Raw genomic sequence first — 22,364 nt, 5'->3', positions numbered from 1 at the left:
TGCATCCAGAGTAACTGATTTCAGCGAAAGAATGAACGGAACGAATCTGTCGGAATCATCGAGGACCCTGGTTCTTTGGAAGTACTAACCTGTGTTCGGTATTTAAAAGAAGATGCTTCTGTCTGTGATCACGTTGAGCTAGCTCTGACCTAGTAAACCACGTCATTTATTTTGTTAGCAGCTAAAGCCTTTCTAGTTTAATCACCTCATTGTACAGATGAAGAAACTGAGTCCCAAGGCTCCACAGTGAGCTGGTGGCAGCATGACCTGTATCAGTGCCTCCTGACCCCTTTTTCTCAAAACTGCATGCCACTGAATGTTGAAAGAGTGAGGATGATGAAACCTAGGAAGCAAAATAATAATGCTCCCAAGTGCGGAAATCACTGACGATAGTTTGCAGGTCAGCGTGGAGGTTATACTCTGTTGATCCAACCACGTCTTTAGGGGGCTTGAGAATCTGGAGCAAGTGATTGACCGACCTCCCCACGATTTGCAGGGACCCTCAAAAACTCCCAGCAGTGTGCCTCAGGCATTTGCTTCTGACTTCACCTTCCCTTCTTGCCCACCCACCATCAAATGAGCCAGAGTCTGTTAAAAATCACTTTTGGCAAAAGGAGACTTTCTCTCGCTCTCTGTAGTAACGGCTTGCATTTGACTACCTCTACCTGAAACATCTGACTAATGGCAACACAACTTCTTTCAAATGATGAGGGTAAGTCCATTCTGGAAAACCTTTTGTAAGAAGAATTCTTGTCATGTAAAAATACATTTGCCATTCAAAAGAGAAACATTTTTATGTTCCTGAATTACAAATTGATACTTGTGTTTACTAAAACAATAACAAGACCTGTCAAAATAGAGTCACTTTCATAGTTATCAATATCATAGTTATCAAACACAACTTAAGCGCTTTTGTTGTTGTTATTAATAAAATCTCTAAAAGAGCTGCTGACCTTTTCTCCTCAAGCTCTCCTGTTTGTTCACAAAAAACATGCATGCACTCAGTGTTTTAAAAAACTGAAGGTTTCATGGGAAATAAAAAAAAGTAAAATAAAGATCAGAGTTGTCCTTTAGAACAGCATGAGGGGAGGGACGCCTGGGTGGTTCAGTTGGTTAAGCGTCTGCCTTTGGCTCAAGTCATAATCCCAGGGTCCTGGGATTGAGCCCCGCATGGGGCTCCCTGCTCAGTGGGGAGTCTGCTTCTCCCTCTGCCTGCCCCTCCCCCTGCTTGTGTGCTCTCTCTTTCTCTCTCTCTGACAAATAAGTAAATAAGAAAAAAAAAAAAAAGAACAGCATGGTTTAGGGAGTATGAAAGGAGATTCCACCATGAGTCAGAAGGCGGTCGGTCGCTCGTCTGGGGCTCTGTGGCTCACAAGTGCATAAAACCCAAGTCCATCTTTGTATGTGGAAGAAATGGCCCGTAAGCTAGAGGAGGGACATTATAAGAAACTCTTTCTGCAGTTGAGTTCCTGTACCTTGAATGGGTATATCCTGGGGTGTTGACTATAGGATGGTAACCTTATTTCATCTACAAATTCATCTTTTTAGGAATACATATTTTCTTGGTCTACCTTTTAAATTTAACTTCCAGATATCTTCTCAGTAAATTCAAAACAACTGCATTGATGTGTATAACATCAAAAAGTTTTAGTGAGATACTTTAAACAGTTTTATTATTGTAGTTTATGAGAAAATGGTAAAATAAATTTTCAACTTTTTCTTAAAAATGATATCTAGGGCACCTGGGTGGCTCAGTTGGTTAAGCGACTGCTTTCGGCTCAGGTCATGATCCTGGAGTCCCGGGATCGAGTCCCACATCGGGCTCCCTGCTCGGCAGAGAGTCTGTTTCTTCCTCTGACCTTCCCCCCTCTCATGTGCTTGCTCTCTCTCATTCTCTCACTCAAGTAAATAAATAAAATCTTAAAAAAAAAAAAGATATCTAAATAGTTAAAGATATTTAACAACAAAGTTTCATCTTCAGCTCTAGTTTTGTGTGTTAGGATAGATTTTAAAATATAATCCAATGGAAATGGAAAATGATTTAAAATTGCTTTTTTTTTTTTAATTCACTAGTATTAGTGAACACTAGCTTTCCTTTATCAAAATGGATACTGATCATTTCCATTAAAATTTTTCACTTTAAATAATATCACTAAATATAGCTGAAAAGCTGACATGTTTGTATATTTTTTTAAGACTTATTTTAGAGAGAGAATGTGAGCACAAGTGGGGGGAGGGGCAGAGGGAGAGAATCTCAAGCAGATGCCGTGCTGAACACAGAGCCCGACATGGGGCTGGATCCCACGACCCTGAGATCATGACCTGAACTGAAATCAAGAGTTGGGCGCTTAACTGCCTGAGCCCCGCAGGTGCCCCCACGTTTGTATATTGATGTCATGTATGATTAAAACCCTGGATTCTGTGTATGTGCCACCTCCCTTTGGTGCTGCCTGTGAATCTCTGCTGTGTCGGGGGTTTACCTGCTGCAAACAGGTGCATGTCTTTTGGCTTATGAGCCCGTACCTATGGCGTTCAGGAGCATGACTGTTAGCAAAAGAACCAGTCTTGGGCTGTAATCCCTAGAATGTCAGTGCTGATCTGTGGCTTCTAGTTAGAACTCCCAGATGCCTCGTAAGAAGCCCGGGCCCATACTGGGCATTGGTATGGCTTTCATTATAAGTATGTCTGCTGGGCTTGAGGGGGGTACACCTGCTACCTCTCCTCCGGATATGAGGATGTGTGAGTTGGCCAAGGCACCATTCTCTTTGTCCTCTTTGACCTGAGCAGCCACATCATTGCAACAGGTCTTAGGCACAGTGGCATAATAGGATTGCCACAGTGACTTCCAGTAGGTTGTAAGATGCCACATCTTCCCTTAAAGAAATAAAAATTGATCTAAGCAGAGATCCAAGGGCCATTCATGTTATTAGTTGCTCCCCAAAAGGTCTTCAAAAATTGTCAAGAAATTCTGATGCTTCCCATACATTTTTTTTTTCAATGTTGGCAAGTTGTTACTGTTATGATAGTGTGCTTTTGGGAATTCATGATTAATGATTACATTAATTACATGCCTGATTACTTAAATATGTTAATTGACTTATTTATTCAGCAAATATCGAATGAGCAACAATGCAAAAAAAATATTGAGTACCTGCTGTCAGCCAGGTAATAATCTAGTGCTGGAGTGTCACCAGCGAGCAGGAGAGGTGGGCCCTTCTCCTAAGTAACCTGCACTTTGGTGTCAGGAAGGGCAGATGGTAAACAAATGAACAAGCAAATAAATACACAAGTAGAAATCAAGATGAGTACTATGAACGGAAAAGACTACCCTGGAAGAGCCATGGAGTGGACTAATTTGATTGCAGGCTCCCCAGGAGATGACTTTTCAGCACCATCTTGACTGTGTGTGACCACGGTCCACAGGGTGATGTCTTGATTCATTCTTGTGCCTTTGCCAGGCTTCTGAAAACAGACACCTTTTGCTAAAGAACTTATGTTCTCCTGGATCAGAATAGCCAGTTCCTTTTGGGCATGGCAAATTTGAAGTTCTGAGGTCCCCGACTACACGGTTGGGGTGGTTTTTAGAAGATGGGTTATTGACTCACAGAGGGCATCTCTATCATTTGTAGGCACAGTTTCCCTCCCATTCAAGGGTCATCCGATTGAAATGCAAGCTCATGATTAAAATGTAGATCGTGTTCTACTCCGGGCTCATGGTGCTTGCTGACTATGTCTGTGGTTGAACAAAGGTGTTTCCTTTTATTGCTCATGTTTAACATCAAATGTTATAAACACAGACACTGAGTCGCTCACTGAGGGGAGCTTAATGAGAGACTGTCATCTTTCCTTGTTACATATTATTGTATTCTTCTCCCCTGCATTGGGACTGGCTGTCTTGTTTGGAGAGTTACTATGGCCCTGGGAATCTCTGGTGGAATTATCAGGAGAGACTTATGTTTTCCAGTAGAGCTTGGTGAGGGCTGTGCTAAGGGTTTGTCTCCCTTGTTTAATTAGAGAAAGTTGTTAAGGTTGCTTCTACCACTGTGTACTGCCCATGTGTGCACACTGAGGGGACAGGGAATGGACACACCTGTAAAGGTAACACCTTCTAGGTCACCCATGTGAGTCTTTATACTGTGTGTTGGAGGAGGTGGCTTCTAGAACATTACCCATCACTGTTTCTCTTGTTCTTCCTATTTTATAGCTCCCTTTTGGTAAAGAGTGAGAAGCATTAAAAACAAAGAGACATACCCAGAATTTCACTTTTAACAAGTTGGGATGGTTCAGTTCATTATTGCTGTTCAGCTCCTTATGGTGGCTCTTGGGCTCTCAAACTGAGCTTGGGATGGTCGTCTGCAATGTCCACTTATTTTACTCACTTGCTGTGTTTTATTGATTGATTCTTTCCACATTAAGAAGATATGGAAATGTTCACTGTGTTAGTTGTCTTCTCTTATGGGGGTAAAAAGGGGGTGCCCTAATGATGAAGTATTAAATTCTTATAATAGGCTATTAGGGTCTGATCAAGATTCATTTGCCCAAAAAGGGATTGGTTGGAACTAGGGAGGCAGAGCCCAGGCAGGGGCTTCCTGTGAGGATGGAGAGGAGAGGGTGCAGGAGATGGGCTGGAGAACCAGGCCAACCTACAGAACAGAACCAAGTCTGGGTGGGGGCCACACGGAGACATGGGGCTGAAGTCCAGCTATTTGCGCCCTTGAGTTTTTGGAGTAAAGGAGATGGAGAAACAAAAGGATCAGTTGCACCTGTGGTAATGCCATCAGTCTTAGAACTGCAGAGTGGCTGGATTCCTTTTGGGACCGTGGACGGGTTCAGGTACATTGGGGTGGGCTCTTGAATGGAATGTGGACATGAGCCGCTGAGTGGTTGACCTTAACTTAATGGGCATTTGTTATTTTTTTTTTTAAAAAGTTTATGTATGTATGCATGTATGTAATCTCTACACCCAACATGGGGTTCAAGCTCATGACCCCGAGATCACGAGTCATATGTTCTTCCAACTGAGTCAGCCAGGCATCCCCTGAATGGGCATTTAAAAAGCAGGAGCTGATATGACGATTGTTCTTTCAACTCTGCTCTCTAGAACATGATTAAAGTGAGATGCCAAGGGCCTCTATAAATGGCATGTAAATAGAATTTGTGAACAGGAGTCAATAAGACCGAATTCTTTCACTTATAGGCTGCATGGTTTTAAACACATTGCTCCAGCCTACTCTATTTATGAATATATTGCCATATATCTTACTTCATTGGGTTGTTGAGGAGCATAAAACGATATGGAGAAATGACAATATCCAGAACATGTTAGGTTCTCATTACACGTCAGTTCATTTCTTAGGTGGTCCCGCAAAGGTTCACTGAATTCATTAGTGGGTGTCCCACTCACTTAAGAACTATTCTTCTTTGAAGCGTCTTCAGCACCTACCTGCCCTATGCTTGTACCCAGTATATGCATTGATTTATTTATGAAGGAGCTTGATATTTGGATCAATAATGTGGACAGCCTCTATGTTTAGAGTTATGGATTCAGAGAGTGTTTGAATGGGAAACACCTTGAGAGATCTTCCCTTCTTCCCTCTTAACCCTGCGATGCTGCATTGCAGTGCATGACTCTCATCAGATCTCTCTTTTCTTCTTCTAGCTCCTTTCTATAGCCAAATCTGGTAGTTAGTATGTAGCTTGCTGGTAACTCAGCTGGAGTGGGCTGCAGAGATTGACTCACCCACCCTGCTGGAGAGCCTGCTTCTACTGAGCAGCACTGACCACCTCGAGTAGGGGCAAGGCAAGATGGATTGGCAGATATCATACACTAGGTGGAGCTAAGGTACCCATTGCACTGCCCCTGGGGTGCTCCTTGTTGATTTGCTCATGGCTTTTTTCATTAAAGCCAGAGGAGAGCAGGCCTGATTTCACTTTGCCTTGACCTCACATGAATTTGGTTCCACTCCAGCCTTGCCTTTGGCTTCTCCCATTCCCTGGGCTCAAGAACACAGACTCCCTGCTGCTCCACACCACTGTCTTTGTGTTTCATCACCAGGCCTTGCTGACCTGGGCACATTCCTTGAATTCCCTGGATTATCACCACCCTTTTCTACTAGAGGCAGCCGGTTTCCCTCCTCCACGGCAGTGTGCTCTTTCTGATGGCTGTGAACCAACTTTTCCCTGCCCATGGGTGCCTTCCAAAATGTCTCATCTCCCTGTAGAAATTCTCTCATCTATTTTTTTTTCTTCATTTTTCTCTTCTCTCTTGCTTCTAATTCACTTTTTTGGTCATCACAACTAAAGAAATACTTCTCTAGAAGAAAAGGTTTCTCAGTTTTATTTAGTCTTTGATTTGAAATTAATAGAGTCATTACTTACTTCACTTCATGATCACCCTCTTTCTTTCCAAAGTATTTAAAACCATACATTTTATTGACTTTTGAGAAACACATCTCCCTCTCTCCAATATATATGCATGTTTAAACAGATCTGAAATTGGGAGATATTTTCATCTTACAATTCAGAGCATTATGGTTTTTGGCAGCTTTTTCTTTTTCCCTTAATGGTGCATAGTTTAATTTCATAAAGCATCTTCAGACACTGTTTTTACACAGTCTATATAAAAGGCCAGGAAAAATGAAAGCCAACTTTAGTTGAGATTCAGAATTTTGTCATGTTAGGGAAGATGGCTGACTCTCAAGAAGATGACAGAACTATCTTCCAGCAAAATGTGATAATCTGGACTTTGAATAATGTTGGATAAATCATTATGCCTTATGAAGCCCTTTTTCTGTGATATGAGGTACTGTAATATTACATAAAGCCAGCATACATAAAGGACTCTGTCTAGGCAAAGACTATGGTTGTATATATTTCAGTAAAGGAAAACAGAACCCGCTTTTTGGATCTCTAGCTAAAAAAAGTTACAAAGCAAATACTACAGATTAATTCCCAACTTATAATTATTGGAGGGTTCCAGTGCTTTTGTCCATAGATTTCCTTTCCTTAAAGACAAAAAAATTGTATCTTTGCTGTTGACATCATTTCATTTCATGAGACAAAGTGGGTTATGCTATACCCAGAAGTGAGGGTTAGGGTTTCACACATGGGACACACTAAATATTATCCTTTTTGTTCATAACAAGAGAAGGTTTTTTTTTTAAAGATTTATTTATTTATTTTAGAGAGGAGGGGGCACAGGGCAAGGGAGAGAGAATCTCCAGCAGACTCCCCCGTGAGCACGGAGCCTGAGGCGGGGCTCAGTCTCATGACCCCAAGATCAGACCGGAGCCGAAACCAAGAGTTGGACACTTAACCAACTGCGCCACCCCAGTGCCCCCATAACCAGAGAAGTTTTTTGTTTGTTTTGTAAGTTATCCTTTTATTTGCTTTATGACAAATTTAGCCCATTGAGACATTTAATTTGGCCTTGAACACTCATCATGAAGAAATGGAAAATTTAGTTAGCTTTTCCTTGTCAAATGGATACACAACTAGTAAAAGAATTTTTTTTTCTTTTTTAGAGATTTGTAGTTAGTCACGGAGTAGAGTCCACAGAAGGTAGCTCTGATACCTTTGCATCCTTTTCCATCATGTTGTCCACAGAACCCAGGGCCTGTCCTGCCCTCCCGCCAGTCTGGCCACCGTGCTGGGACTTTCTCCACTGCCAAGGCTGAGCGGGCACCTCTGGGGTCCTGCATGCATGCGGGTTGCTTGCAGATCTGTAAAGGGACAAGGAAAAGCGGTGTTCCTGAATGATCCATGAACAGAAAGCTAAAATGATGGGTTACCTGAGAGTCGTGGAGTGCAGGACTTTCAACATGGCGATGAGCAGTGAGTGTGGACTAACTGGACAGTGGCCAGAGCCCATCATTTGATAGGAAATTTTCTATTTAAAATCGTGGACATGATTTAGAGATACCACACCTCTTCTTCTTTTTTTTTTTTTTTTAATATATATAACCATTAGACTCTTAACAATCTTTTAGGCTTTCTCTGGATCTCTAGCTATTGTCCTTACACTCTCCTTGATCTCTGAACATAGGGATTGAGTCATATTTCATAGCTGACCCAGATAGCAGAGTAGAGACCAGTCCTACGAGTAGAACTAGTAAACCATCCCAATGCCAAGTGGGCTATGGCAGTAGGTTATTTGAAAACCAGATGAAAATTTAGAATAGTGTTGCCGAATCAGAGAATAAAAGGCAGAAAGTGTAGAAAAAATTAGAAAACAGAAAAAAAGCACTTAGCAAGAAAACAGCAAGGGAAAAAAATGTAGGCAACCTAGAAGTGAATCAGAAATGATGCTATGCAAGCATGGCTAGCAGTCATCCATGGGCCCTAATAATCACAAGCTAAACATGAGTCACCTGGGCAGTATGGGATTTTTTAAAGCAGTCATCACATTGAGGTATAGAAATTGGATACAGTTTGCTAAAGGAAAAGGGCACGTACTGATTTGGAACTTTACCTTTCCATAGCAGCTAAACCATATAGTATGTTTTTATAAAAACAAATGGGATATGGGGTGCCTGGGTGACTTAGTCGGTTAAGCATCTGCCTTCGGCTCAGGTCATGATCCTGGGGTCCTGGGATTGAGCCCCGCATCGGGCTCCCTGCTTCTCCCTCTCCCCCTGCCTGCCATCCCCCTTGCTTGTGCTCTCTTTCTGTCAAATGAATAAATAAAATCTTAAAAAAAACAACAACAAATGGGGTTATTATTATATAAATACAATTTTATATGTTTGTAAAATTTATATATATATATATACATATACACACACACATATAGTATGCAATTGTCATTTGCAATGTTTACCTATCATGATATGTCTATGTATATTGTAGTTATAATATATAATGTTTGCTTGCCTTGGTTTCCAAAATCCGGAATATCCTTTAGAAGATAGAAATTATATCTGATGTCAGCTAAAAGAAGTACCTGTATCAGACTGATATTTTAATTTTAAAAAGATGTAGTTTTTTGGGCACCTGGGTGGCTCAGTCGGTTAAGCGACTGCCTTCGGCTCAGGTCATGATCCTAGGGTCCTGGGATCAAGTCCCACATTGGGCTCCCTGCTCTGCGGGGAGCCTGCTTCTCCCTCTCCCCCTCCCCCTGCTGGTGTTCCCTCTCTCGCTGTGTCTCTCTCTGTCAAATAAATAAATAAAATCTTTAAAAAAAAAAAAAGTTTTTTTGTTTTTGTTTTTTCCTGTGAATTAGGTATAGGAAAGCCCATCCATCTATAGAAAGATGTTTCGGATAGCCAGAGACTTAGGGATTAGTGGTGCTTTCTCCATTTGGGATCCACGGATGTCCTCACAGGTTCCTAGGATAATTTGGATAAAGGCAAGGGTTGGTGGCCTTTTTTATTGAATCAAAAATTATTTTAAGGAGAAAAAAAGCCTTTATTGGTCAGCTTTGGGGACCCCCCTCCAAGATAAGGTTCAGAAGGCCCCACACTTGGGGATTAATGCTCTGCAGATGCTGCCTTGCAATTCTGTATTCTTCTTTTTTTTAAAGATTTTATTTATTTGACAGAGAGAGACACAGCGAGAGAGGGAACATAAGCAGGGGGAGTGGGAGAGGGAGAAGCAGGCTTCCCACTGAGCAGGGAGCCCGGTGCGGGGCTTGATCCCAGGACCCTGGGATCATGACCTGAGGCGAAGGCAGACGCTTAACGACTGAGCCACCCAGGCGCCCTGCGATTCTGAGTTCTTTTGTCTTTGAATGTATGTTTTGTAGGTGAAGTCCGATGGGGACAGTGGAACAGGCGTTGGGGGTGTGTGGAGCTTCAGCTCACGCTGAGGGGCTCTTACCATTCCCTGCTGCCACTCGTCAGCCATCCTGCCCAGCCCCCCCTCCCCACCCAGCTGCTCTGCAGGACTGCCCAGGGTCCTCTGCCCAGGGCAGTGGGCAGGTTGTATCAGTAGGGGGAGGCTTGTGTTCCACGAGGGCCATCTGCCCCTCATGGGGAGGCCTGAGCACAAGGGTGTGGAGGGTCCTCATCAGGCATGTGCCCTGCAGCCTCTGTGGTTGCTGCCCTTGCCCCAGCTGTCAATGCCACAGTGTGTTCAGGGGTGACTGGTCATGGGCATTGCACCCACCCTGGATCCAGGTCCCAAATATGCCCTGGAGTGGAGGTTGAAATATCTTGGGGACCCATTTGCCATACAGGTTGGGGTTATGGACTGGTTGGAAGGGGGTATTGACTTCTCCACCCCCAGCATTTTCACCTTGCAGTGGACCCAGAGAATTATGTACTCCCTGAATGAGGGTGATGTATATCCCCAGACCTCCCTCTTCTTCTTTTTTTTTTTTTTTAAGATTTTATTTATTTATTTGACAGAGAGATAGCGAGAGCAGGAACACAAGCAGGGGGAGTGGGAGAGGGAGAAGCAGGCTTCCCGCTGAGCAGGGAGCCCGATGCCGGGCTCGATCCCAGGACCCTGGGATCGTGACCTGAGCCAAAGGTAGACACTTAACAATTGAGCCACCCAGGCGCCCCAGACCTCCCTCTTCACAATCTGTACCTTATCACTCTGCTTCTCATGATTTCTTGGACATCCTGCATTTTGAACACCACCTATCTCTCAATTATTGTCGAACAGCATTCAGGAATCCTCTGATCACCTGTGTATAGCCATCTTAGCCTTAAAATTCCACCATGGGAGATGTGATGACCGCATGTGAATTCTGTGAATGGGCAGACCAGCAAGATCACTCGGGCTCGGATCAGGCTGTGCCCCGTGATACTCTTTGGCAGGTTCTAATGGTGTTTAATCCTGCAACTGAGAACTGTTTCATACCTCAAAGTAATTCTCAGCATAGTCAAGCAGACTGACACTTACACTTAGACTTTAGGAATGCATTAGGTTTCAGCAATGTGTTTAAGAAAAGCTATTATTATGTCTTTGTGAATAAGATGGAGTAATATGGACAAAAATGTAGTGGCAGACTGGTCTATCGTATTCATAAAGTGCTGATTAATAAATCTAGGTCACTCTGGGAGCAGTCGCTAACGGGGAGTGACAGGACACCAGCACTGATTGATAACTTTGATCAATAGTGTGGATGAGGACCAATGACCAGCAGATAGCAAATGGGTGGGTGCTATGAAGCTGGACAAGAGAACAAATGGGATTGATGACACCATTCAGGTCTGTAGGTTTGAATGATGGGCTGTGTCAAATAAGAACATATTTTTTTTCTTTTTTTTAAAGATTTTATTTATTTTTTAGAGAGTGAGCGAGAGAGAAACAGCATGAGAGGGGAGAGGTCAGAGGGAGAAGCAGGCTCCCAAGGATCAGGGAGCCCGATGTGGGACTCAATCCCAGGAACCTGGGATCATGACCTGAGCCGAAGGCAGACGCTTAACCATCTGAGCCACCCAGGCGCCCAGAGAACATATTTAATAGGACATACTTAGAGTCAAAAGTTGCATCTAAAAAATAGAATCTGTGGAGGTTTTAACTGTCTATAAATCCAAAATAAGCTGGCATGCGGATGGGCCTGTGTAAAAAAAAAAAAGAGGCTGTTCCCAAAGAATTGAAAACTTGTGACCACACAAAATCCCGCACACAATAGCAATTTTATTCACAATTGCTAAAAATAGGAAGCAAACAAGATGTCCTTCAGTAGGTGAATGAAGAAACAGTGGTCCATCATACAACAGAATATTATTCAGTAATGAAAAGAAATGAACTGGGGTGCCTGGGTGGCTCAGTGGGTTAAGTATCTGCCTTTGGCTCAGGTTATGATCCCGGGGTCCTGGGATCGAGCCCCATGTTGGGCTCCCTGCTCAGTGTGGAGTCAGCTTCTCCCTCTCCCTCTGCCCCTCCCCCTGCTCGTGCTATCTCTCCCTCAAATAAATAAATAAAATCTTAAAAAAAGACAAGGTTGTACCGAAGAACTCAGGATCCTACAGATATAAGCTCCCACCAGCCAAGATGGGACACTCGAGGATCAGTAGGAATTACATTGCTGTTCACTGAAGTACATCAAATATGTTCATAACACTAAAGAAAGGAATGAAGAAAACCAGCTTAGTTACCTTTAGAGGATACTAAGGAATTGCCTCATTATCTTGACAGCTGGTAAATAAAGAGAAAGAACCAAGTATTAATCCTGTCTCTCCATAAAAACAGACACATAGATCAATGGAACAGAATAGAGAGCCCACAAATGGACCCTCAACTCTATGGTCAACTAATCTTCGACAAAGCAGGAAAGAATGTCCAATGGAAAAAAGACAGTCTCTTCAACAAATGGTATTGGGAAAATTGGACAGCCACGTGCAGAAGAATGAAACTGGACCATCTCCTTACACCACACACAAAAATAGACTCAAAATGGATGAAAGACCTAAATGTGAGACAGGAATCCATCACAATCCTTGAGAACACAGGCAGCAACCTCTTCAACCTCAGCAGCAGCAACTTCTTCCTAGAAACATTGCCAAAGGCAAGGGAAGCAAGGGCAAAAAGGAACTATTGGGACTTCATCAAGATAAAAAGCTTTTGCACAGCAAAGGAAACAGTCAACAAAACCAAAAGACAACCAACAGAATGGGAGAAGATATTTGTAAATGACATATCAGATAAAGGGCTAGTATCCAAAATCTATAAAGAACTTATCAAACTCAACACCCAAACAACAAATAATCCAATCAAGAAATGGGCAGAAGACATGAACAGACATTTCTGCAAAGAAGACATCCAAATGGCCAACAGACACATGAAAAAGTGCTCAATATCGGTCGGCATCAGGGAAATCAAATCAAAACCTCAATGAGATACCACCCCACACCGGTCCGAATGGCTAAAACTAACAAGTCAGGAAATGACAGATGTTGGTGAGGACTTGGAGAAAGGGGAACCCTCCTACACTGTTGGTGGGAATGCAAGCTGGTGCAGCCACTCTGGAAGACAGTATGGAGGTTCCTCAAAAAGTTGAAAATAGAGCTACCCTACAACCCAGCAATTGTGCTACTGGGTATTTACCCCAAAGATAAAAATGTAGTGATCCGAAGGGGTACGTGCACCCCAATGTTTATAGCAGCAATGTCCACAATAGCCAAACTATGGAAAGAGCCTAGATGTCCATCAACAGATGAATGGATAAAGAAGATGTGGTACACACACACACACACACACACAATGGGTTATTACACAGCCATCAAAAAAATGAAATCTTGCCATTTGTAACGATGTGGATGGAACTAGAGGGTATTATGCTAAGCGAAATAAGTCAATCAGAGAAAGACAAGTATCATATGATCTCACTGATATGAGGAATTTGAGAAACAAGATAGAGGACCATAGGGGAAGGGAGGGAAAAATGAAACAAGATGAAATCAGAGAGGGAGACAAACCATAAGAGACTCTTAATCTCAGGAAACAAACAGGGTTGCTGGAGTGGAGGTGGGTGGGAGGGATGGGGTGGCTGGGTGATGGACACTGGGGAGTGGCGTGAGCCAAGCTACTCATGCTGTTTGACAAAGTCCAAGTATGGGGGACGATCCTGAAAACAGGAGACTCCACAGCTGGCTCCTGCTATTCTCTTTCACTTTGTTTATGGCAATCTTTATAATTGTGGGAATATTTCCGGGGTTTCGTGATAAAGTTACTACTCATCTTAGTTATGCCTATCTAAGCAATCATGATGAAACTAATTCCATGAGGCCCCCCAGGCACCTCAGAAGCAGCAAGATTCTAAGAAAGGAACAGCTCAGGCTGTTCCACAGTTCACTATATTTTCTGCGCTATAGAACAAAATAAAATAGCAAGACGGTCACGCTCTGTCTAGCACCTTTCTCTTTGCGTATTGTTTTTTAGTTTTAGCAAAAGTCAATAAGCGGAAATCAATAAAGGTCATGTTAATCATTACAAAGGAAAAATAAAAGACTATGTCTGTAATCAAAAAAATGATCTAAGATTATCTCAATCAATTGTGAAAAAACATAATCACATGTTACGAAAGTATGGAAAAACAGAAAAATCCTAACATATAAATAAAGTCCCTCCAAGGCTGTCAGGAGGAGATGCTTACAACCTGATCCTGTGTCTGTGTCTCCTCATTCGCCGACGCCGTCCTTTCCCTCGAGAGACCCACCCCGGCTGGAGCTGGACTCCGGCAGGGGAGGGTATGTGCTATGGTGAGCACTGTGAACTGTGTAAGACTGATGAATCACAGACCTGTACCCCTGAAATAAATAATACATTATATGTTAATTAAAAAAAAAAGAAAAATAATCCTGTCTCTCTTGTGACATCCATCTCTCAGGGTACCAAACATCGACAGGGGAAGTTTCTTTTTATAGATCTTTAAAGATCTCCCCTCTGTATAGATCTGATCCAGCTCATACCTGAAGCAAGAATGAAGGGCGCTCACTCTTGTGAATCTCCTAAAGAACAGATAGTCAGGTAGTCCTCATCAGCGGCTGCTGATATCACAGAAATAGAGACACCAGACGCCCAGACAGTATGTGCCTCCTGACAGAAATGCACACCACCACCTCTCATGTAGTTGGAATTTTGAACCTAAATCCGGTCAAGTCTCTAGATCTAACTACCAGTTTTTGTAGTCTGCTCAAGGCATGGAGGAAAATAAACTAAAGCGCAGGATTCCATGAAAAAGTCTCAGACTCTGGAAGATTTTACTGGACAAATGAGTCTGTTTCCTCCACAAAGAACTTCAAGCAAGAGGGACAGAGAGAGAGCGGGAGACGTATAAATTAAAAGAAACTCAAAACTCAATCAATTTCAATGTATGACTTCTTCACATCTTGTTTCAGTCTGTGTGTGGACGGCACATGTGTGTACAAAAGGTGATTGGGTAAATGTGCGTGCTGGTGGGATACCTGATGGCATTAAGGAATTAAAACAATTTTTTAAGGGGAGATAGTGTTTTTATTGTTAGGCTAAAAAGTCCTTTTGGGGAAGATATGTGGCAATATTTGTACATTTTAATTGTCAATAAATATTACAATATTACAATAATTATATGATATCTGCAATTTGCTTCAAGTAACCTTGGGCAATGGGGATGTCAGGTAGAATGGGGCCGTGGATGCAAAATTGTTGCAACTTCTTTATTATACTTTGGTCTCTCTTGACCTGCTTGAAATTTACTAAAGTAGAAGTTTTCAAGAAAAAACTGTAACAACCCAAGCTCCTCCGAATATTAGGCAATTCCTAGAAAATGAAGAAATTAAACTTAAGTGTTCCTAAGGTTTTATTTTCAAATCACAATTCTGTACAGCCACATACTTTAAATTGGAACCATGAGTGAATCATCTTAAACAGTGTAAATAATTAAAATACCAAATATGTATAGGTTTTTCTAAGTATGAATGATTAGTATTAGGGATTTGCTTTGCAAACTTTTCTGTACTTAAGTCTTAGGGTCGAGGATGCTAACCTACCAAGGCGGCAGTCATGGAATCCCATATAATTTCAGCATTCCCTTCCTAAGTGGTTGTTGGGATTGCCTTTGCACCTGACCAAGGATTTGTGTGTGTGTGTGTGTGTGTGTGTGTGTGTTGGTAAATAAAGTTTATTGGAACACAACCATACACATTCTTTTATATAGTATCTATGCTGTTTTCACAGTGACAGAGTTAACAGTTGTGGCAGACCATATGACCCACGAAGCTGAAAATATGTTCTTATCTGGCCCTTTGGGGGAAATGTGCTGACCTGGTTGCAAAATAGTATTATTCCTTTTTCATTCACTTTAATGTGTTTGGCAATAGACATACAATTTTCCTTTCTTCCAGATGGATTACAAATGATCACAGCATCATTTATTAAATAGTCCAGCCTTTATGATCGAGGATTCTCAATGACCAGTGAGACCCTTAGCCAAAATGCCCCCTGGACCCTTGCCCTGGAGCCCTAACTGGAGTTGCTATGGCAGTCAGTGCCCTCTAAGTGAAGTCTTCCAGGAGCCACGGCTGAGGGTTAAAGTCCTGTCATTACCTGATTTTTCTATTCCTGGAAGATCGCAACTTCCATTAAGAAAATAACTAATGACCTTCACTGCTTGGGTTGGTTTTGCATGTCTTTATTTTTTTAAAGACATTTAACTGGTCTCCTGGCTAAGTGGACACTTTTAAACTTGAGAGAACTTTCCTAAGGCTTTGCCTGACTCTGCAAAGCAGGTTATTCTAACAAACCATACTAATTTAATATCTGTAGATTTTCTCTGATGCAGTGAATGGAACTGTGAGTTACAACTCATTTATGAGCCTTGAATCACCTTAGAATTATAGTCAACATTTAAAAATATAATAGAATTAAATGGAAAATATCAGAAGGCATTACAATGGGGGCACCTGCTAGCTCAGTCAGTAGAGTATACAACTCTTGATTGCAGGGTTTTGAGTTCAAGCCCCTCATTGGGTATAAAGATTACTTAAAATATCTTTAAAAAAGGGATAAATTGGGGTGCTTGGGGATGGCTCAGTTTGTTAGCATTCAACTCTTGATTTCAGCTCAGGTCATGATCTCGGGATAGTGAGATCGAGCCCTGTATCGGGCTCCATGCTGAACACAGAGTCTTCTTGAGATTCTCCCTCTCCCTCTGCCCCTGCTCTCTCTCTCTGAAAAAAAAAAGGATAAATATTATTTTTGAGACTTTGGTTTCATATGTATGTATTTAGATGTACATGAGTTTCTTACCGTGGGTCACTATCAAAAATTTTGAAAACTGCCATGTCAGGGTCAGGTGGGGAAAATGGAGCGAGCCTGGCACACACACAACAGCAAGCAGTGATCATAAACTGATAGGAGGAGGTGAGCAAGAAGAAAACAAATACCAAAAAACAGCCTTGGTTAATACAAACATATATGAGCTCAAAGAATAGAGCCAGCAGCAGTCCTGGAGTAGAAGGACAAACTAGTGTTACTAAAAAGCATAGTTGGCATTATGGATTCTCTGGTATGTCTGCTCCTTCCCTCTGTGCTTCTTGTTGACTATTTATTTCCTTTTGGTAGTACAGTGGCTGGCCCAATGTAGACACCTTCCAAAGAAGTATTTATTGAATGTAAATACTAGTAACTAGACCACCTGTTTCAGAGGATCTGGGGGGAGGAACCTAAGGTCTGGGAATTTGTATTTTAACAAGCTTTCCAGGCAGCAGCCTGTGGCTGTGGCAGACCAGTATTTAAGAAACACGGACTTATTCTACCTGCACATTCTCCTGACCCAGGTCACACACACAGCTAACATTAGAACCAGAGCTGGAACCTGGTTGCCCTCCTTCTGCTGGAGGACTTTACTCATAACTTCACCAGCATCTCACATTGACCACTTCTCACCAAACACATTGCACAACCTTCTAATAAATCCTGAACTCCATGCTTTTTCACTGTCCCACCTCATCCTCTCAGTTGCACTCAGGCGTTTTCCTAAATCGCCCATCATTCCATTTTCCTACCCTATACCTTTCGCTTTCTCTTTATTGCCGGTAACATTGAGACCAAATGCCCTAGCATATCATTCAGGGCCTGCCACAGTGTGCCCCCAGGCTGCCCCCTCAATATCTTCTCTCTCTGCCAGTCTCCCAAATCTCTCCTATATCCATCTCCTTCTGCCAGGGGACCCCAGAACACTCGGCATGCCCCAAGCACACCCTCCCCTTCCCTGACTCTGATCTTCTGTATACGTTGTATCCTCCAAGTGGAACAGCCTCTGTTTTCCTTTGAATTACATCCATCCTGCCAGGCCAAGTTCAAGGGCCATGTCTATAAAATCTTTCCTCAGTGAGTTAATCATCCGTCCTTTGCTTCTCTTTGTTCTTTGCTCATTTTTTTTTTTTTGTCTTTTTAAAAAATTTTATTATGTTATGTTAATCACCATACATTACATCATTAGTTTTTGATGTAGTGTTCCATGATTCATTGTTCGTGCATAACACCCAGTGCTCCATTCAGTTCATGCCCTCTTTAATACCCATCACCAGGCTAACCCATCCCCCTACCCCCCTCCCCTCTGGAACCCTCACTTTGTTTCTCAGAGTCCATAGTCTCTCATGGTTCGTCTCCCCCTCCGATTCCCCCCTTCATTTTTCCCTTCCTGCTATCTTCTTCTTCTTCTTCTTTTTTTAACATATAATGTATTATTTGTTTCAGAGGTACAGGTCTGTGATTCATCAGTCTTACACAATTCACAGCGCTCACCATAGCACAAAGCCTCCCTAATGTCTATCACCCAGGCACCCCATCCCTACCAACCCCCACCACTCCAGCAACCCTCAGTTTGTTTCCTGAGATTAAGAATTCCTCATATCAGTGAGGTCATATGATACATGTCCTTCTCTGATTGACTTATTTCGCTCAGCATAATACCCTCCAGTTCCATCCACGTTGTTGCAAATGACAAGATCTCATTCCTTTTGATGGCTGCATAATATTCCATTGTATATGTGTACCACATCTTCTTTATCCATTCATCTGTCGATGGACATCTTGGCTCTTTCCACAGTTTGGCTATCGCAGACATTGCTGCTATCAACATCGGGGTGCACATGCCCCTTCGGATCCCTACATTTGTATCTTTGGGGTAAATACCCAGTAGTGCCCCTGCTGGATGGCATGGTTCTTTGCTCATGTTTTATTAGAGTACCTAAGACTCACTGTCTTGGATTTTGTTAGCTTGGCCTGTGTTCCTCTCTGATGAGGAAGTAAGTTCCTGGAAGACGGGATTCTTTCTTTGTAGTTTGTGTTTTTCTCTATAAAGCTTACAGTGCCTTGCAACTAGTACTAAATGACATATATGTCCAGTTAGTGTTTCTGTGATTTTGATTACATCAAAATTAATATTAATCGGCAGTTTGGCCAATTAACCTATATAGAACAGGTCACCCTCTATACAAAGCCTCAGAGCTTGCGACTTAATCAGCCATTCCATTTCTTTATCAGCCCAATTTTAAAGTACCGCAGTGTTCGTGTGCTGTTCATGATAAAGAATTCTTTGTTTCCCTCTGGAGAGGAAGGGGCCAGATAGACCAAAGAATGGTGACCTTAAAGAGAAGAGGCTAGCACCTTGGATTCCTTAATTGCTATTTTCGAGAGATTGGAGGGAGGGGGTAATAGTTAAATAAGTAAATGTGGCATAAAAGCAGCACATAGAGAACAGCGAGTAAAGGGCACCTGCAGTAGCTCCTCCACATGTTGGAAAGCCCTGCAGCCCTGCCTTTCTAGAGCCTCACGATTCGGTTGCAGGTCAGTTCCAGTGTCCATCTGTTAGCAGAGTGACATTTGGGCCACACCCGACATAGCAAATCCTTGCCCAGATTAGAGGTTACAGCAGAAAGCCCCACACAAAAGCGTCCTGGCTCAAGCGCTTTTATTTTGCTGACTTTGATGCCCATGAAATAAATTTGATGTGGTCTCATTGGAGTGATTCTGAAAACTGAAATTTGGATTGTTGTTTCTATGGTGAAACTAAACCTCATTTCTTTTTTCTTCATTTGAGAGAGGATGTGTGAGAGGGAATGCGAGAGTAGGACTAGGGGGAGGGGCAGAGGAGAAGCAGACTCCCCGCTGAGCAGGGAGCCTAACCACGAAGGGGGTAGGGTGCGGGACTCTATCCGATCCCAGGACTCTGGGATCAGGACCTGAGCCGAAGGCAGACGCTTAACCGACTGAGCCGCCCAGGGGCTGTGAAAGTAAACCTAATTTTTAAAAAAAGGATAAAAATCCTCAAATTGAAATAATGATTTGTCTGTTTTTGCTGTTACAGGTTCCTTGCACTGACTCCATGGAGAGTGTATCACCTGATTTCTGTCATGATACTTGGGCGTGTTATTATGCAAATAATAAAGGATATGGTTTTATCTAGAGCTAGAGGTAAGAAAACTGAGAATTCATTTTTATGGTATGTAATTTTCTAGACCCTGAATGTCTGATCTTTGTGTAAGCATATTAACCAAGTAGTTTTAAAAGGGAACAAAATAACAAATTATGTAGGCATTGACTTTGGTATTATTGTTTATTGAATATTTATGTGTTTGGTAAATATTTAATACTTATTAATTACTTACCTGATGTTGTCCCTAGTCAAAGCTACTGATCCTGAGCGAAAGGTTTGTGTGCTGGTTTCTCTTTGGCTCTAAGCACTACTTAAATATCATTTTGAAATGTAAGTAAGCTGCAGTGAAGGTAACAGTGAAATATTTATTACATCCCACATGATGAAACTTGGACCACTGGAAGATGGCCTCATTTATATGAAAACTTTCTCTGCCTCAGTGAAGAAAAAAACAATTCAGGGCTTAAAAACAAGTAATAGTTGGGGTGCCTGGCTGGCTCTGTCAGTAAAGGTCTGACTCTTGATCTTGGGGTCATGAGTTCAAGCCCCATGTTGGGGGTAGAGAGTACTTAAAAACAAAACCCCAAAAAACAAGTAATAGTTAAATAAATTTTAACAGATGAGTTCACACTGACGAAAAATGAACTAATTTTAAACATTGTTTAGAAGTGAGAAGTTGAATTACTTTTGAAATTTGCTTAAGGTGTTTTCTGAGTAATTTGTGTTACAAATCTGAGTCAAGCTTTTCTGCACTCGGAGAGGCCTCTTCTACCAGCTAGTTTTTGTGAATGAGCAAAAACTCCATCCTTGGAATAATTGAGCCCTGGGAACCTAAATGTGGTAAGATGGATTTGATAAAAAACCAGCAAAGAGGAAGAGGTTACAGTGAGACATTTATTTTCATTAAGCGTAACCCCCACACGGAGGGATAATGCTGGTTGGGGTCCATATGGGTCAGTGCATATAAGGAGTTCCCAAAGTTCTTGCTCTAACAGGAATCCCAAGGCCTGCCTTGTGGGAAGCAGCCTTGTTCTCCCTAAAGCCAACTCTGAGACTGGGGATCGAAGCTGTTACCGATTTACCGTCATCATGTTCTACAATGTGCCTTAACTCCGGTTTATCTTTTAAGTCTTTACAGTTTTAGAGCAAATCGTGTGTAAACCATTTTTCGAAAGATGGTTTCGCATTGTTGTGTTTCAAGGTTTGAAGGGAATTCCTTCGCTCTAGTGATCTAGGAAGGTGACAGAAAACTTGTGAATTTAAAGAATTTATGTGAAGAATCAATCTCCTGGAAGGGGGCAGCTCCAAACTGGAGGTTTGGTTAGGAGACCTCCCACCAATGTGTTTGTGTGCAGTTACTGCATTTCATGAATCGCTAAGATTATGTTCTTGTATGCAGTGTTCCTTCTCTCCTCTCTCTCCCTGCCCCAACATTTTGTGTTTCAGAGAACAGTCACCCAGCTCCCTCACTTCTGTTTTTAAGATTTATTTATTTGAGAGAGAGAGAGAGAGAAAATGCAAGCGGGGGGAGGGGCAGAGGGAGAGAGAGAATCCTCAAGCAGACCCCCGCTGAGCATGGATTCCCAGCACAGGGCTCCATCCAGGACCCTGAGATCATGACCTGAGCTGAAATCAAGAGTCAGATGCTTAACCGACTGAGCCACCCAGGCGCCCCACCGACTCCCTAACTTTTAACCCTATCAGGCACCCGCCCCAGTACTTTCTGTTCACGCCAGATGTAGTTAAGGATGCCCGGAGGTAGAGCAACTTACACCGTGGGGTTTTGCCCAGGGCCGCTCCAGTCCACGCATGGCGATGCCTTGTTTCTGCCCTGATTCCTAATGGATAGAGGAGAGCCCATTTTTCTCCACTAGACTTTGTAACATCTTCACCCTCCAGGACCTTCCTCAGGGGAATCTTAGAAGAAAAGAACTGCTTAAAAAGTCTGTCAGCGGCCATTGTAGATGAGCATCTCAGCAGTGTTGGCGTTGCATCAAAGCGGGTCACATCTGGGCACACGTTATAAGGAGCAGACAAGCACCGAAGGCCAGGACGGAGCTGGAAAACTCTGCAACTGCTCATTTCTCACTCTTGGCCGGTCACGCAGAGGTCATTCTCAGCCTTGACTCATTGGCCTGATGTTCTTGCAGAGACGGGACTTTCCTATTCCTAAAGGGTGGGACACCTCTGCTTGCAAAGGTTCAGTCCTTTACCAGACTAAGCCGGGAGAGTTGGAAGAATACGAGCCTGACGGGTCCAGTCCTTGAGCTCATTCACTCCACTCCCCAGCCGTGGAGGGCACCCATCCTGGACTGTGTCCGTGTCCTGGGGCTGCAGTAACAAATCATCATCGGCGTGGTGGCTCAAAACGACAGAAATCTCTTCTCTCGCTGTTCTGGAGGCCAGTTGTGCAAAATCAGTGGAGCATGGGGCCAAAATCAAGGTGCTGGCAGGGCTGTGCCCCCTCCGGAGGCTCTAGGGAAGCATTCTTTTCTTCTCCTGGCCTCGGCCTCGGGTGGTTGGTTGGTGTATTGGCTTTGCAGCCTCAACA

General features: G+C 42.8%; 1 protein-coding gene across 1 annotated transcript in view; it reads left to right on the top strand.

The window, feature by feature from the left end:
• Positions 1–22,364, top strand: part of RETREG1 (reticulophagy regulator 1) — a 127,277-nt gene that overhangs the window by 14,427 nt on the left and 90,486 nt on the right. The window contains exon 2 of the mRNA XM_034998858.1: positions 19,745–19,851. Coding sequence (XP_034854749.1) covers positions 19,745–19,851 — 107 coding nt within the window. The remainder of the gene's footprint in view (positions 1–19,744; positions 19,852–22,364) is intronic.

This window comes from Mirounga leonina, unplaced genomic scaffold (assembly GCF_011800145.1).
Source record: "Mirounga leonina isolate KUSES-001 unplaced genomic scaffold, KU_Mleo_1.0 Mir_95, whole genome shotgun sequence".
Lineage (NCBI taxonomy): Eukaryota > Metazoa > Chordata > Mammalia > Carnivora > Phocidae > Mirounga > Mirounga leonina.
The sequence above is the reverse complement of the archived record's forward strand: the minus strand, read 5'-3'. Positions and strand labels throughout refer to the sequence as shown.